Source organism: Mesoplodon mirus (genome assembly GCF_964341445.2).
Source record: "Mesoplodon mirus genome assembly, chromosome: 14".
NCBI classification, from domain to species: Eukaryota; Metazoa; Chordata; class Mammalia; order Artiodactyla; family Ziphiidae; genus Mesoplodon; species Mesoplodon mirus.
In genome coordinates, this window is record NC_138990.1 from 55785567 (window position 1) to 55802959 (window position 17393).

The 17393-nt window shown below is 44.5% G+C and overlaps 1 protein-coding gene across 2 annotated transcripts in view; it reads left to right on the forward strand.

Moving 5' to 3' along the window:
- The window catches only part of ARHGEF33 (Rho guanine nucleotide exchange factor 33), a gene marked incomplete at its 5' end in the record, with an annotated part of 44320 nt that overhangs the window by 21369 nt on the left and 5558 nt on the right, over positions 1 to 17393 (forward strand). For both annotated transcript variants that reach the window (XM_082642701.1, XM_082642702.1), the window contains 7 exons: positions 2817 to 2949; positions 4473 to 4556; positions 5663 to 5746; positions 7326 to 7474; positions 8494 to 8658; positions 11041 to 11839; positions 15182 to 15321. In XM_082642701.1, the coding sequence (XP_082498827.1) occupies positions 2817 to 2949; positions 4473 to 4556; positions 5663 to 5746; positions 7326 to 7474; positions 8494 to 8658; positions 11041 to 11839; positions 15182 to 15321 (1554 nt within the window). The remainder of the gene's footprint in view (positions 1 to 2816; positions 2950 to 4472; positions 4557 to 5662; positions 5747 to 7325; positions 7475 to 8493; positions 8659 to 11040; positions 11840 to 15181; positions 15322 to 17393) is intronic.

Genomic DNA, 17393 nt, shown 5'->3' on the forward strand with positions numbered 1-17393 from the left:
ATTGATTGCTTTTAGTTTATTTTTCTCGTTGCTTGGGTACTGTATTGCGGGAGTTGAAATTACTTTGAAGGCTTTAGAAAGAATAGACTACTCATGTTGCCATAATCTCACTCCTGGTAAGGAATAGAAAATAAGTTGAGCATGTAATACTTTTGTCTTAATGAAAAACTTGCTTCTGGGAGTCAGGTCTGGCTCCAGGCAAAATAGTGAAATAGATTAAGTGTGTCTATGCTTCTTGCTTCTTTCTCCCTCTGCTCTCCACTTCCTGGCTTACCTCGTCCACACTCTTCCCTGATTTCAAATATTAACCTTATTAAATTAAAAAAAATTTTTAAAGCCTGTTTTCAATATTTGGTACAGAACCCACTGTAAACCATTGCTCTTCATGTAACTTACATGCTTCCATGATGCTTCATGGGAGACTTAGCCTTTTCTGACCTTCATCCTGAAACCTTACTGTTAGCCCAGTGGACAGTCCAGGAGACATCTGGACTCTAGCCAAGTTACCAGCTGCCAACTCTGCAAGTACACTGGTCACAGTGTAGCAGAAGGCAGCTTTCTAGAAAGGAAAGAAAAAGAAAGGACAGTACAGGAAAGGAAGGAAGGAGAGAAAAAGAAAAGAGATAACCCAAGACATATTATATAACCTACAGTGACAACCCATCAGAAAGTCATATCTCACCACAGTGCCCTAACATGTCTCTGTGTCACACCAGGAATATTACCCAAAGTCACCGTCAGCCTCTGGGTGGGGAGAAATCTTTCACATCTAGATCTTTTGCTGGTGCAGTGTTTCACTCTTTCAGTTTGATCAGTTGTGCTTTCCTCCATCAGCTTTAAGGTCTTCTCCCAGTCAAGACTGTCTCCCAGCCACTCCTCCAAATTCCCTTTGGTCTAGACAGGGATTACTTAGATCTTCTGAGCCCACTGCACCAGCCTAGCACAGGTCTCTCGTCCCACGCTTATGGATCAGCTGGCTCTGCATGTGTGGAGGCACAGGGGGTGGTCAGATCGGGGTGGAAGGAATCCTTGTATCTTTTCACAGGAGGCTGGGTATCCCATTCTGGCATTTGTGTGTCTTCTCTGAGCTACGACCACGGGGGAGTCTTTTTTGCCTGGAGATGGGCTGAAAACACCTCCTTTCAAACTGGCGTCCTTCCTTCTGTTCTCAACAAAGGTCTGCTTGTTTGCGGTTGGCAAAGCACCCCAACTGTCCACTAATTTACTCTCAGTAGACCCTGGGGAAATATCCAAATAAGTTTGGTTCTCAGCAACAAGCAGACCATCACTTTCATCTTTGTTAAACTTGTGGTCTTGGCCGCCCTCCCCTTGAGACAGACTGCATTCTGCCTATGGATGTGTATCTCTGCTTTCACTCTACTATGGCTAGCCCTTGAATTCTTTGCTGCGCGAAGCCAAGGACCCTTACTTGGCAGCCTGTCCCAGGGACCCGACCGAGACCTGGGACATGACCATTCTCTTTTTTTTTTTTTTTAAAGAAGATGTTGCTGGTAGGAGTTTATTAATTAATTAATTTATTTTTGCTGTGTTGGGTCTTCGTTTCTGTGCGAGGGCTTTCTCTAGTTGTGGCAAGCAGGGGCCACTCTTCATCGCGGTGCGCGGGCCTCTCACTATCGCGGCCTCTTGTTGCGGAGCACAGGCTCCAGATGCGCAGGCTCAGTAGTTGTGGCTCACGGGCCCAGCTGCTCCGCGGCATGTGGGACCCTCCCAGACCAGGGCTCGAACCCGTGTCCCCTGCATTAGCAGGCAGATTCTCAACCACTGCGCCCCAGGGAAGCCCCTCTTGCACCCCATTCTCCTGCAACCTCTTTACAAAGGATATTAATAAATCTACTTCTTACCTAAAAGAAAAAACAAACAAAAAAACCAACCAACCAACAACCCCCCCCAAAAACCTTGTGGTCTTAAAAGCACAGGGGAACCTATTTTCAATTTCCCTAAGTTACCAAGCTGGAGCTGAAATCCTTGCTGTCGCCCAATAAGACTTCACTCTTCCTGCTTCTTCCTTCCTCGCTCCTACAGGCCTCTGCTCACCTCCCTTCTCCATCCAATCCCCCTTCTTCTTCCTCCTATGATTCTGTCTTTCCTCTCCACCCCATCCTCCTCTGACTTCTCTCTTCTTTCCTTCATTTCCTCTGAAAAAAATGAGGCACACTGAGATGGCTGGGGGGATGTGAGAGCAGGAAGGGGGCTCAGCAAAACTCCTGGGAGTAGCAGGCCAGGCCTAGTTTGTAGCCTCCCCCAGCAAGACTCCATCCTTGCCCAGATTCTTCTTAGAAACTGAAGGAAAGGGGAAAAGGAACACTTTTATGCCCTCATCCCGAGCTTTCAGTTGCCAGCTTTAAACAAAATTCCTCCTTATCTAAGTACAGTCTCCTACCCAGTAGCTGAGAATGACCCAGGGCCACCTTAGTGTCCTCATCTGCAACATTAATTAGAATAGACAATTTGCACATCAAATGGGAATAACTTTAAAACTTTGAAAAAGATTTCCCTTAAAATTTCCACTGTCACGTAAATAAAAGTGTACCAGGTAAGCTTTAAAAAGGCCATTAGAGTGATGTGCCCTTTACTAGTTCAATAACATTCGTATAGGAGCCATCAGTAAAGGGGTCTTTCTATAGTCTGAGGATATCTGCTGTGAGGTTGACGATGACAGACTGTTTTTTTGAATACTAAAGGCAGACCTGTGACTCAACATATTTTGAATGGCTGGGAAAATGGGACCTGCTCCATATATTCTTGTAGAGCCTTTTCTTCTCTACACCTGGTTTGTGTGTCTATTCTGTTCCAAGCCTCTTCCCTGGCTCTTTACGGTACCTTGTCCAGCAGCACCTGGATTTGCTTCATGCTCTGCAGGAAAGGGTCTTGAAGTGGCCACGCCAAGGGGTCCTTGGAGATTTATTCCTTAAGTTAACAAATGATGAGGTAAGTTTTTTTCTTAATCCTTTATAAACTTGAATTATATGTGTCTGTGTCTCCCTTGTCTGTTTCTCTTAATAGAGAATCTAGAATCAGTGAATTTCAGAGTTAGAGGAACTCCTGAGATCTAGTCTAACCTCCTCATTCTACAGATAATGAAATAAAGTTCAGAGAAATTAAAAGCCTTGGCTGAAATCACCCAGCTATCTAGATATCTGTAGGTCTGTGGCTAGAACCCAAGTCTTTTAACTTCCAGATCATCACTTTCCACTGTACTGTAACTGCCCCCATTGAATATGCACGTGTATGTGTATGTATGTGTGTGTATTTGTGTATAATATATATACATGCACATATATATCCATACATACATATAACATAAATATATGAGAGTTTGTATATATGTATATACTTTCAAGCACAATTTCATTTCCTAGAGATTTTTAAAAATGTGATGGGCAGTTATTTGTCTGGAATGTTTTTTGTTTTCACTTCCCTGGAGAAAGGATGCTAAGGTTTGAAATCTCTATAATGTTCTTCAAAGAAAGTATGATTTAGGCCACAAGTTGCAAACTCAAATGCCTATAGGGCCAGACAGTGACATTAGTGAGTTGAAGTGAGCTGAATGTAAAACAATGTGGACTGCGGGGAAGTGAGCTTAAGTGGAGCACATATGCTTTCAACAAAGAATAGCTACTCAGCTTTATCCAATTGTTACGCAGGGAAAAAGGACTAGAGTTACCAGAACTTCTGATATTTTAAGAGAAGCTGGAAATCCAGAATTTTGTATGAAATTTTCTTATTTTAAAAACATTGTGTGGGCTAATTAAAACTGGTCTGCAAGCCAGATTTTGCCTGCAGTTAACCTCTGCATAGTGAGGATTCTCAGCTGTGATTAATAATACAAAATTTACAAATTATTTATTTGTATAGAGTGGATGTAATACTATCCCTCTAATATCACTTTTACTCATTTGTATTCAGTATGCTTTCTTGAGCTGAAAATTGTTATATCTATGGGAGGAGTATAACTTTGAAAGGTGAGAACTGTTTTCCTGAGGGGATATTCCATAGGTGAATATGCAATTAGTGGAAAAAGTCGAGAATCCCTGGTCTAGAAACTATGAGGTGAGTTGGACAAAGTTCCTCATTTAGATGTAGATGATTGAAGCATTTCATCATTAATGAAAGTAATTAAAAAACAAAATATGCATTTTTATCATTGAACAGCTTTTAAAATTATTTTTCAACTTACATGGCCCCTTCCCTCTGCTTTGGTTTATCATTTCACTTTCTCTCGTTAAAGCAGGGATACTGAGTTTTGTTTTCCAAATCCACAGGAATATTTTCCTTAAAACCAAAAAGATTTTTTAAGGTGAATAAAAAAAAATTTACTAAACACATTAAATGAATGATTAAAATCATCTCTGCAAAGTACTCCATTTAATATGCATGACTCTGTAAACATATTAGTTGTTATCATTCCGGTCTCCAGGTTCTTACCATGCCTTTTTCTGCTTGTTTTCAAGAATAATTTTTTGGATTATTATGTTGCTTACCTGAGGGACCTGCCAGAATGCATCTCTTTGGTTCACGTGGTTGTTCTGAAGGAGGTATGTGTGCACTGTCCTTTGGTTACGTGTGTGACTATATGATGTTGCTCATCTGCCCAGAAACTACAGCACATGCCCTCTGAGCTTGTTCTCCAGGCTGGGGAATGGCTTGAACAGAGCCACTGACACTCCTCCCTGGGGTCAAAGGCGCCCACTCAAGGATCAGTGCCATTGCTTTGGTCTTTGCTGTTCCTTACTGACCTTCTGTTCCATTCCATGGGAAATACAGACAAAGTAAACAGCTATTCTAAGCAGAGATCTTCAGACTGCAGCTTGCAGCCTTGAGGGGTTTGGGGTTTTACAGGCTCAGACCATATGAACTGAATATTAAAGTTCATGTTATCCTGTATCTGTCAGTTTATAAGATTATAAAATGGCTTTAGTCATGTTGCTTTAAGTATTGCTTCTGCAATGATATATTAGGTGCTCAAGAAGCATATATAAATATAAGACAATTCTAGTTATTTTAGGTCAATAGAAAAGAACCGTATCAGGAGCTCTAAAGCTAAGAGTTAATCAAGTTTCACAAGAGGTGAGAGGCTCTATTAACTTTCTACTTCGACCCCCTACTGCTCCCAACCCAGTACAATACCAGCCACGTGTTAGCGCTCAGCAAATATTTGAGAAAGGGAAAGGAGGGGAAGGGACATGGAAAAGGTCCAGCATGTTTCCTGCTGCCAGGCCAGCCGACCAGTTTCTAATCATACTCCCTTCCCCATTCTCATGAGGCTCCCGTCCACCCTTAGTGCCTATTCGTAAACCACTGTAAAGATTACTGGCTGAAGAACCTTAATGAATTTAGTCAACTCATACATAATTTACTGAATGCCCACTGTGCTAAGATGGTGTTGGAGGGTGGGGAGGAGGAGGGAGTCGTTGGGAAACTTGGGTGGATTCTAAAGAAGTATAGGACATGCTCCCTGCTAGAGAAGAGTTGTCTCCTTGAGCATGTCCCCCAAAAGATCAATGCTGCATGACACTCTAGATGAAGAAAATTCTCTTCAGAGAAGAGAGTAAACCCTTCCTACTCTGGGGGAACTGACAATGGGGTTTGACAGCCAGAGCTGGAGGGACACTGAAGACTGATCCAACTTTCTTTCATTCAGGGTGACGAAGAGATTAAGTCTGACATCTATACACTGTTTTTTCACATAGTTCAGCGCATCCCTGAATATCTGATACATCTGCAGGTAGGTATGGCTGGTCAAGCCACTAAACTGATTTTCATGCTAAACAGTTGTTTTTGGCTTCCAATGAAAGACACTGTGAAGGGTCAAGGAATCATTAATATTTCTAAGAAGCGTTTAAATGATTTAGATTGTTATGATTACCCCATCTCCACCTTGCGGTATGAGCTAAAATCTCATTCTCTAAAAATTTTTGGCTCGTGATGCCAAAAATGAAGTTCTATCTTCATTGACCAGCAATTCACACCTATGCTGATCCAGGATCTTTCTATGGCAGCTCCTGCCAGACCCTGGATACCTATTCAGTCCCTTCCACCTTGGTTCTACAGCCATCTAAATTCACCCCTGACTACTACTTTCTTTTGGCTTGCGTCCAAGGGTCTACAATACATTGTGCTTATGTCTTGTGTCACAGGAGAAGCATGGAGAAGCTGATGAGCTGACTTCTTCACACCATTTCCCCGCAGGGTTTGTAGCATCTTGGAGGCAGTAGAGTTGAGAAAGAGAGACTCATCAGCACCCCTACCAGCCCCTCTTCTTCCCACCACACACCTGTTCTGGTTTAATTGCTGACTGATCTTCTTAAGTAATTCAGTGAAAGCATCTCAGAAATGCTTGGGGTTTGTCTCAGGTAGAAGTAGCCCAGTATTAACAATAAAAAGACTTTCAATTGTATGTGGCTTTAGATCTTAAAATCATTCTCACAGTAATTATCTAATTTAATCTTTTCAACAATCCCATGAAATAGGTATCATTATTAACATTTTTTTAGATAAGGAAATGGAGACCCAAAGAAGTAACTTGCCCAAGTTAAGACACCTGGTCAGTGAAAAAAATATAGGCCTGAAACCCAGGTCTTGCAAGCAGGTTGTAAGTAAGTAAATAAGAGCCCAGATTCTGCTGTCTGACTTGAGTTCAAATCCTGACTCTGCTACTCATTAGATGTGTGACCCAGTGAAGATTACTTAACTTCACTGTGCCTTGATTTCCTTGTTTGTTAATTGGAGTAACAATGGCATATATCTAACTGGGTTGTGGTAAAAATTAAATGAGAAAATAATGTAAAGGACTTAGTGCTTGGCAATAGGAAGCACTCAATAACTGTCAGCTTTCCCAAATCCAACCAGCATGCACATTCCACTATAGCACAGCAGGCAATGTAACAGGAGGGGCCACTAGGCCAGGCTTGATCATAAACATCCCCTCACTTCCAGCCTTGATGCCTGACCTTCTCACCATTGGTCTGACTCCTTTGGGTTGTAAGGCAGTGCCTATAGAGAGTAATTGTTAGAATGGCTCCATTACTTCAGAGATCTAATTAGTAGATCCTTCTAATTTTTCAGATGGAATTATGTTCAAATTCAACTCGAACAGGAGCAATAGTGACTATTATTTTCCCTTGGTGTGATGGACAAAGAGAACAGCAAGTTTGACTTTTCAGTTTGTAATTCAATTGGCTATTTGCATCATTTTGATTAAATGCCTACCAAACTCTCACAACAGATCAAGGCAAGGTACAGAAGAGACGAAACAACTTTTCATTCTAACTATGCAATGCTGCTTCCTTTTTTCCTCCATCCAGAACGTCCTGAAGTTCACAGAGCAGGAACACCCTGACTATTACCTACTTCTTGTGTGTGTTCAACGCCTGCGAGTATTTATCTCACACTACACCCTGCTGTTTCAGTGCAATGAGGATTTGCTTATTCAGAAACGGAAAAAACTCAAGAAGTAAGGTTCTGATGATACAGTCTAGAGGGCTGATCAAAGGTTTCTGAGAACAGGGATACAGACGGTCAATGTGAGTGTTTGTCACAAGTAACCACATTGAATGTAAAGCGGCTGAAATGCAGTGATGGAGGCGGAAGAGAAGAGAGAGCAGGGGAGGGAAGAGAGGTGACCTGGTTGGTTACAGGAGGGAGGTACTTACTACCCGGTGGAAATTAATTTAGAAAAATAAGCACTTTTACTCTAACGCTTATGCAGACCTTCTATTATCTCATGTTGCTAACCACCTCAAAAATAGTTGTTTCACTAAACTTGCCAGGTTTAAAGTTGCAGTTTAAAGGCCAGAATGTGATTTCTTTCATTAATTCAAGAAATATTTACTGAGCACTTACTGTATATCAGGCACTGTTCAGCAAACTGAATATACTGCAAAGAACAAAACAGACAAAAATCTTTGCCACATGGAGCTTACTTTCTAGACCTGGGTAGCCAGTTAATAAATAAGTTAGATGGTTTAAGTGCTATGGATAACAATAAAACAAATAAGGGAGGGGGTGGTGGTTGAAAGGACTTCACACTAAGAGGAAACAGGAAGGACTGATTAAGGAAAATCTGGGCTTATGAGGGAACAGAAGCAACTCGTAACAAAGCTTCCTAATAACCTGGAATTCTTTCAACCTCACCCCAATCCAGTGAGGAAAACAGAATCATTTCTGTGCATGCTTTACACCAGTGAAACATGCTATGTCCCAAGCCAGGGCTCCTCTAATGGATGACTTCTCCTTATACTCCCCTTACCCCCAAACTCAATTCAGCCAATTAATCAGCATCCCTACTCCTACCCAGCATCCAGCTTGCACTCTATTATGTAAGCAACCTGGTTTGTAGAGAGCCCTGGAGAGACCGAGAACTTCACAGCTGAGCTTCATCTGAGAAATAGTCTGCCTTTCTTGGTATAATGTGTGTTCAGAGAGCTGATTTCCCATTGTAGACCCTGAGAATAATTACCTCCATTCCATTAGGTCATCCATGGCGAAGCTGTACAAAGGGCTGGCTTCCCAGTGTGCAAATGCCGGGCAAGATGCTTCTCCCACTGCAGGCCCCGAGGCTGTCCGTGACAGTGGGATCCACTCCGAAGAGATGCTGCAACCCTACTCTCCTGCTCCCAGTTCGGGCCCTGCTGTCACGTAAGCACCTGTTGCTGTGGAAAGGTTACTGACAATGCCCTCCCCTCCCAGGTGGTCCGTGTGGGGTAGCAGAGGCCAGCCTGTATTAGGAGTATGACCTACAGGACTCCTTCGTCCCTCTTGCCCCATCAGGCCCATATGTGGCAGGCAAGCAGCTGACCCAAAGTTTGGATCCCAGAGGACGGCACTTATGTTAAAGAGCAGGCCTAGAGGCTGGAGGTTACTCCCAACAATTCTATCACACATAACCACCCTCCACCTACAGCATGAGTCTCTCTGGGTTTGGACAATGACAGAGTGGAAGAGAGTGCTGTAAGATGACAGGAAGGCATTTTACAACCCCTCAGAAAGGTGGAAACCCTTTAGGGCTAAACCCTGTTTAGCCCTTCCCAATTCTCCTTGAAGCTTCTTCAGAAAGGGACTTCATGATCTCTGTTCTTCACTTATGACAGCTTCTCTGAAAGCTGTTCTGGGCAGTGGATGGATTTGACAGTCTTTTAAAGTCGCTGCACACAACCCTCTTGCACACTAAGCTGGATTCTCATTCAGCCAACTTCTTGATGATCTTTAGGGTAAGGATTAGGCTATTTACATATCTGGAACTCATTTTACCTCTGAAGGATGTCAACTTGGCCACCTTTGAAACTAGGACTTCTGGAAGAATAAGGGAAACCAAAACTCAAAATTCCAAACCCCCAATTTACCAAATATAGACAATTCTCATGAAACTAATTCCTTAGGCTATAATTTCTGCTTTGGGTTTTATTATCTTAAGGAAAATTTAGAAATCATGCAAGAAGCTACTTTTCTAAAACTACAATGAAGTGAGAGGTAGGCAGTTGAGATTACTTCAATGTTTAATCCCTACAGTTTTTAGAATGCTAATTACAGTCACTGGAAGGAGCAACTGATCAATAACACAAAATAAATCCTGTTTGCTTTCTGCCCTTATCTCTTAAAATTGAGAACACTTGTCAGTGAGAGATGGAAGTGCAAATGTGGAGGCAGAAGGCAGAAATTTTATAATCATTCTGAAAACCTATGAGACATTCACTTTTCTATAAATAGAGCCCAGGATGATTTTCTTACTATAGAGAAAATCCTGCAAGTCCTATAAGGAGAGAACTCCTTACAGCAAAAAATACCTTTCCTGGGTGGGGAGTGGGAGACAGGAAGTGGAATTTTAGTTTGTGGATCACTTCAGCTCTTAAAACAGTGACTCTCTACTTTGAAGTGAGACAAATAGAGCCAAAAAAAGAAATCCCTAGAGATTATATCCAGACTGAAGAAGATGGCTGCCACTGCACTCTGTGTTAGAAACATAGACAGAAAAAAACCCAACAAGAATCTTCCAAGTTAAAAGAGAATTCAAGTCAATATTTCATTTCACTATTTGTTTCATCTCTGTAAATGTGAGACCGCATTTTCATCTTAAGACCACCTGAGAAAGATACTCAGTGCTAGCGTTTACATATGCATTCTTTATGCATTTTTGTGGTAGAACTAAGTATGAATAAATGAACTAGCACAACCAGTTTGGGTCAGTGTGTCGTAGTCCACTCACATCTGTCTGGCAATTAATTCCAGCAGAGCTGGCAAACCACATCCAATCTGATGGGTCTTCTATCCAAGTATCCAATGTTATTCTTTATCTATGATTAAACAAAAAACCCTCCATGAAATTGGGCATATTCAGAGTGACAGCCTTTTCATTTCAGTAATATTTTTTTGGGTGGAAGTTTGAGACGACTTATATAGCATGCTTTGTAGCCACGAGGAATTTTTAGTTTTATTATGAAAATTTCAAACATACAGAAAAGTAAAATGTACAGTAAACCCCACACACCAACATTCAGATTCAACGGTTATCAAGACTGTACTCCACTTACTTCATCTGGGAATTCTTAAGCATTAAGATCCACGAGTTGAACAAAAGTTGTTTCCATGATTTTACATGACTCTGCTAGGGCAAGAAAGGGAGAGAAGAGAGAAAAGAGGTGCCTTGGGGCCTTGACAAGTGGTAGGAAGGGTCGGAGATTCCACATGGGGAATGATGAGCATCCTTGGCCTACCAGCCATCTCTGAGCAGTGCCTCTGGGCTCAGACGGGTACTTCCGGCATCCCCTTCACGGATGGTCATTTTCACTCTCCCACTTGGGGGACCAGAGCTCGTGGGGACTCCTTAATCTGAGAAGCCTGTGGCGCTTGGTAGGTAACACACGTAGGCGGCTGGGAGGGACGGAGAGGAGGGAGTCGGCAGTTTGCACCTAAGTGGTATCCAGCAGGCAGTGTTTGTTGGTCCCGGTCTTGCGCTGCTCGGTGAGAGGCGTGCACTAACAAACCGTAAGCACACTTGTTTTGTATTCTCTTTCCCTTTTAAAGACATCTGATGCCCCCAGTGAAGAAAAGCCAACAACAGCAAAGCTTGATGGAGAGCATGCAGCCCGGAAAGCCCAGTGACTGGGAGATAGAGGGCAGAAAGCACGAGAGGCCTGAGAGCCTCCTGGCGCCGGGGCAGTTCTGTGCCGCCGAGCAGGACGTGAAGGCGCTCGCTGGGCCCCTGCAGGCCATCCCGGAGATGGACTTCGAGCCCTCTCCGGCTGAGCAGCTGGGCAACGTGGAGCGCTCCCTGCGCGCCCCGGCCGAGCTCCTGCCCGACGCCCGCGGCTACGTGCCCGCGGCCTACGACGAGTTCGAGTACGGCGGCGAGATCTTCGCGCTGCCCGCGCCCTACGACGAGGAGCCCTTCCAGGCGCCGGCCCTCTTCGAGAACTGCTCGCCCGCCTCTTCCGAGTCCAGCCTGGACATCTGCTTCCTGCGGCCCGTCAGCTTCGCCGTGGAGGCCGAAAGGCCCGAGCACCCGCTGCAGCCCCTGCCCAAGAGCGCCACGTCTCCGGCGGGTAGCAGCGGCGCCTACAAGCTGGAGGCGGCGGCGCATGCGCACGGCAAGACCAAGCCCCTGAGCCGCTCGCTCAAGGAGTTCCCGCGCGCGCCGCCCCCCGAGGGCGTGGCCCCGCGCCTCTACAGCACGCGCAGCAGCAGCGGCGGCCGCGCGCCGCTCAAGGCCGAGCGCGGTTCGCAGCCGCACGGCTCGGCCGCCTCCGCCCGCGGCGCGCCCAGAACCTTCTTTCCCCAACAGAGGTCCCAAAGCGAAAAGCAGACCTATTTGGAAGTAAGGAGGGTAAAGTAAAACCGACCCAAACCCACAGCAATGGCAACCCCGGGCCTAGATCTCCAGGGTGCAGCCTGGGCTCACCTAGCGTGGAGGGGAAGCAGGCTGGCCAGGCGGGGGCGCAGAGGCCGGGCTGGGCGAGGATGTTGAGGGAGAGCCCGGGTTAAAGGCTTGACTATCAGTGGCCCTCGGAGGAGAGCGTTAGCGCCCATTCTGCAGTGCAGGACACAGGAGCATGCCTTACCTATATATGTAGGACGACCGAAAGACTAGGACTCCTAGTAGACCTGCTTAAAACGCCTCCCCCCACCCCAAGTGAAAGAGTTAGAGGTGTTCTCTGCCTTGCTGCTTAAGCTGTGGCACCTCCCAGCTGCACTGCACATGCAGGGCAATGCACACAAGTCCCAGGCCTGTCTGTTTATTCCTTTGCCTGTCAGGCGCACCCCTTGTTTACACGTTCAAAATACCGAGCCCTGTGTGCCAGCCTACTGTACTCCCCGAGCTGCACCCTTGTTTGTAGCTAGGGAGGAGGCAAGTTGCCCTGTCTCACTGAGGACTCCCTGCAAAATTGCAAAGTTCATTTCCGCTTGCTTTCCTTTGGCCTGGAAAAGGGTGTCACCTTACTTGGCAGACTCCAGTGGGACGAGGACAACACAAAATAGTCAAGGAAGCATTGACTCACAAACACCTTCTTTGGCCTCTATATCGATGTTTGGTATTTTGATATCTAACCTTGGTGTCTGCAAGCCTTGGGAGATTTAAAGAGGTGTTTAAATACACATCCATGAAAGGACTAATAGTTCCTGAGCAAATAATTTCTCTGCACGTGATTGGAACAAAGGCAATTTCTGATTAAATGGAGTAACAGTGTGGCTTTAACCTGTGCCCCCATCCTACCTGTTAAACATTTTAGAAGTGGTGGTTAGGGTTTACAGGGCAACTCTGTATTGATTGATACATCTTGAAAATGACAGTCCAGGATTGCCTTTACCTGCACGACGTATCCCTTGCATCCAGCACTAGGGATCCTTTGCCTAGGTGAGAAAGGGTTTCTCCCAGGTATGAGGGCCCTGCATTCCACCTGTTTCTATTTCCAAGTGAGTGGGAAGAGATCGAAGATCATTGACTCCTTTCATTCATTCATTTTTCAGCAAACACTGAGCACCTGCCTCGCACCAGGCTCTGTGTCAAGTGCTGAGGGTTCAGAAATAAAGGGCATCCAGTCTCTGCCCTCCAAGGCCACTGGCTTAGCCCAGGAAGGAGACGCATAAACACAGATTTATAATAAACGGTGGAGGCACATGGGAGGGTATTTAAACCCTCCTAAGGTGATGATGGTCAGAGAAGTCTCCTAGATAGTTTGAACGTCTGAATTCAATTTTAAAAGCTGCTTAAAAGTTGGCTAAGTGAAGAGAGGGGTAGGGAAATATGAAAAAAGGCTCATGGGCCTTTTACAAAAACGGCAGGGTGAGTTTTTCCTTGTAAATATTGTCCCAGGTGGGAGTGGTGGACATTAGGCCAGAGGAACATGAAGAGCCTTGGAGCTTGCCACCCACCTGGACTCCAGAAATCAAAGTCTGTGTCTGCTTCCTGAGAGGGCAGAAACGCCTTAGTGTGCCCAGCTAAGGTTGCTGAGTTTCCCCAGGATTCTCAGACTTCCTTCTGCCTCTGATTTTCAACTCTGAACTTTATAAAATTCTGTTAGGTAAAATTTCTTAGACAAATCACAGGTGTGTGTCAAAGTTTAAAAGTTCATTAACAGGGGAAGTAGAAAGGAAATAATAGTGCCAATTCAAAGAGATTTGGGATGGGCAGAGATATACATAACAAAACCTTATAACTAGTATAGTCTAAGCTGCAAAGAATGCTTTTATTTCACATGTTCATAAAAATGTCTTTTTTCCCCTAGTTGTGTGAAAAATTGGAAGCTCAACAATTGCTAGACAAAAACCATTAATCAGAGCGAGATGGGGTTTTAGTTGCAAAAGATTAACCCTTCAAAAGCCCCATCTTTAAAGATATCAGCTCTTTCCTGCTGAGATGTGCAAAGTTCCTAGGGTTCCAACTCCTCAAATATACTCTGTGTATCTTCCACCCCTGCCCTCAGAGCCAACCAAACCCTAGTCTTTAGTGTTCTGTCTCTAAGAGTCAAGAAAGAAGACACTATGCTTTAGTGGAAAGAAAACCTGACTGGGTGTCAGGAGATCCCGGTTCTAGTCCTGACCCTGCTGCCAGATAGCTGTGTGCTTTTGGACAATTCATTTGGCTTCTCTGTGCCTCCAGTTTTCTCATCTGTGAAATAAGACAATCTATACCTACCTCACAGGGTTGCTGTGAGGATAAGGCCAAATAAGAAAGTTTGTCAGTATGCTTCGTAAAGTATGGAATGCTATACAAATGCAAGATATTATCAAGATCATGATTCCACAGAAAGATTTTCCTAAAACTATTAATAGATTTAGTCCTAAAAAGTCCCTAAAAGCCCACTTCTTAAAATATGGTCCTTGGGCTAGTAGTAAATGTATTACTTGGGAGCTTGTTATAAATGCAGGATTTGGACTCCACCCGTGACCAACTGAATCAGAATCTGCATTTTAGCAAGATTCCCAGGTGATTCATATAAACATTAAGTGCAGGTGGGCTGGCACATACCTTAAACTGCTGGTTTTCAAAATCTACGTGTGCAAAAACATTAGGCCTAACTTAAGAGATTCTGGCTCAGATAGTCTGGCTTGGGGCTCAGGAGTCTACATTTAAATAAAGGCCCCAGTTGATCCTGTAGCCCCAGGACCACACTTTCAGAAACACTACACTAAGCCATTAAGGTGTTGATCTCCATGGTTTAGTTATGAATCTTCATAGAATCTCAGAGACTCTCTAGATCTGCTACTACAACCCTGAGTTAAGGTCTCAAAGTCAAACCCATATGTTTCTTGAAAAAAATTTGTCCCCACTCTTTGCTCTCTATCAGCAAGCATTCACCGATCCAATTCATGAACGTTTCACGGTGGTTTTTGCTTTGACTTCTTGGCTTCTCTTTTTGGTTCAAAGTTAAGTAGCTATTTTATAGGGTTTTATAGGTTTTATATTTTATAGGGTTATATCATAACCCTACTCTAGACTATTTGCCTTGATATGTAGAAAATACTTCTACACCCAGCAGAAAATTATCCTCTTTTCAACTACTGGTTTCTTCATTAGCCTAGGTTTGCTTTGGTTGGAATAGGGTGCCCGCCATTAGCCTTTTGGAGTTGGGAGAGGAAAGTGACAAGTTAAAAAAATTGTCCCATAGTCAGGATCAATATTAACTTTGGAAAAGAGTAAAAATACACCCCTCTTTTGTGTTTTCAGGAGATGCATTTAGAAGACGCCACGAGATTCTGTCCAAAGGAAGAAAGAGAAAGTGAACAAACATCCTTCAGCGATCAAAACCCCAGGCAAGACCAGAAAGGGGGCTTTCGCAGCTCCTTCCGCAAGCTCTTTAAAAAGAAGTGAGTAGCCCTTAGACAAGACAGCATTGTAACTCATTTCCCTGTGGGCTAAGTCTTGAGGTTTTAACAGTAATAAGTATCAAGTAGCCTGGTTTCACACAACTGCTTCAAGCTCAGTGCCTGCACCCAGTAGCCACGATTCCTGCCAGGTGAAGATGTTTCTCATTGTGATCTCGTAGAGTAAAAGCAAATTCAGCTCTGTCCTCTGCTGCTTCTGTCTTTTAGCCCTACTTCCTTGTTTCCAAAGTCATGTGTTCTGAGAGGAGTGAGCAGAGGAGGTCCCCTAGGAAATCCCCTTTGGCTGGGAGGAGTGGGATCCACTATTGGAGTTGGGTGTAATGGGTGCGCCAGCAGGATCTCCCCACCTGTGGAAAGTTTTCTAAGGCATCACAGCGCTTCTGCCTGTAGGGGCCTATAGTCATCCTGGTTGCTAGTGCATATTTTTGGGGACTTCTGCCAGTGTTTTCCCTAGCAGAAATGATTGAATGGATTTGGCTTGGGTCCTAGTTTAAAAATCACTTTAATGGAGTTTCCATACTCCATAGGAGGCAAAAACAAGGCCTCTCCCTCCTGTGGTCCTTCTAAGATTCTTGGTCCTTGCTGTGTGGAATCACCCACCTGTCATTTTCGGTCCGCACTTATTAGCACTGTCTCACAGACTGGGAGACCATGGCCAAACCCCAGCATGAAATGTAAGAAGAAAGAGCTGAGCGTTAGCATTCGATGGTGGGGGGGCCTCCAGTCCAGCCATCGCGTGCCTGGAAGACGGCTGTCTCTCTCTCCACTGGTCCTCAGGCCTGTTCCCTCTCCCTTAGAGAGATTTTGCCTGCTACTTAGTTTCTCTTGGAAGAGGAGGTTCTTGAAGTGAGTTTTAAACAGTAAATCTTCCCATTTTAGTGGATGGAAAAGTTAAAGACACTATTGCTGACTTTACAGAGCTGCTGCTAAGTGACGAAGCACAGGGAAATCACTTTCTCCTGATTTAGATAATGGTCTTGATGGAAGAATTGGGGGCAGGCCTGGAGTGAGGACTTTTTTTTGATGGTTTGTCTAATTTCTCTCTGATAGGGTAGTACTGAGATTAGTAGGTCTCTGATTGTTGGGTCCACCTGTTGTGACTGGAAGAAGAAGGAAAGGGGGAGAAACTACTGCAGTCAGACAGCCCCACTCCATGAGTCCCCTTACAGTTTTGCTAAAGTAGCCCCGTGCATGCATGACTATTGCTAGATCCGCTTTATTCAGGGGGTAATGAGCTGAGAATTGTTCCCCTCTCTCTATGGTCATAGATTTAGATCTTTCCTGACCCAGTACCTATTGTCAAGTTTTTTTAAAAAATATTTATTTATTTTGGCTGCTCTGGGTCTTTAGTTGTGGTGTGCACGTGGGATCTGGTTCCCTGACCAGGGATCGAACCTGGGCCCCCTGCATTGGGAGGGAGAGCCCCCTACTGACAGGTTTGACAGGGTGGAGAGAACTGGAGGCAGACAGCTCTCCAGCCTGACCCTGAGATTTAGGCTTCTGAAATCTTCTGAGGGCTCCAAACTCCTAAGGACACTGCTTGAGCCTATCTTTTTATTTTATTTTATCTTATCTATCTATCTATTTATTTATTTATTTTTGGCTGTGTTGGGTCTTTGTTGCTGCCCACAGGCTTTCTCTAGTTGCAGTGATTGGGGGTTCTTCTTGGTTGGGGTGCTCAGGCTTCTCATTGTGGTGGTTTCTCTTGTTGCGGAGCACGGGCTCTAGGTGCGTGGGCTTCAGTAGTTATGGCGCACGGGCTCAGTAGTTGTGGCTCGCGGGCTCTAGAGCACAGGCTCAGTAGTTGTGGCACATGGGCTTAGTTGCTCCACGGCATGTGGGATCTTCCCGGACCAGGGCTCGAACCTGTGTCCCTTGCATTGGCAGGCGGATTCTTAACCACTGTGCCACCAGGGAAGCCCTGAGCCTATCTTTTTATTTTTACTTATTTTTACTTTTAAGCCACAGTACTTCCCAGGAAAACAGCCACTTTTTGCCCACTGCCATTTATAGTGACTGGGTGCTGTCTGTTAGAGAGCAATGAGTAATGGATC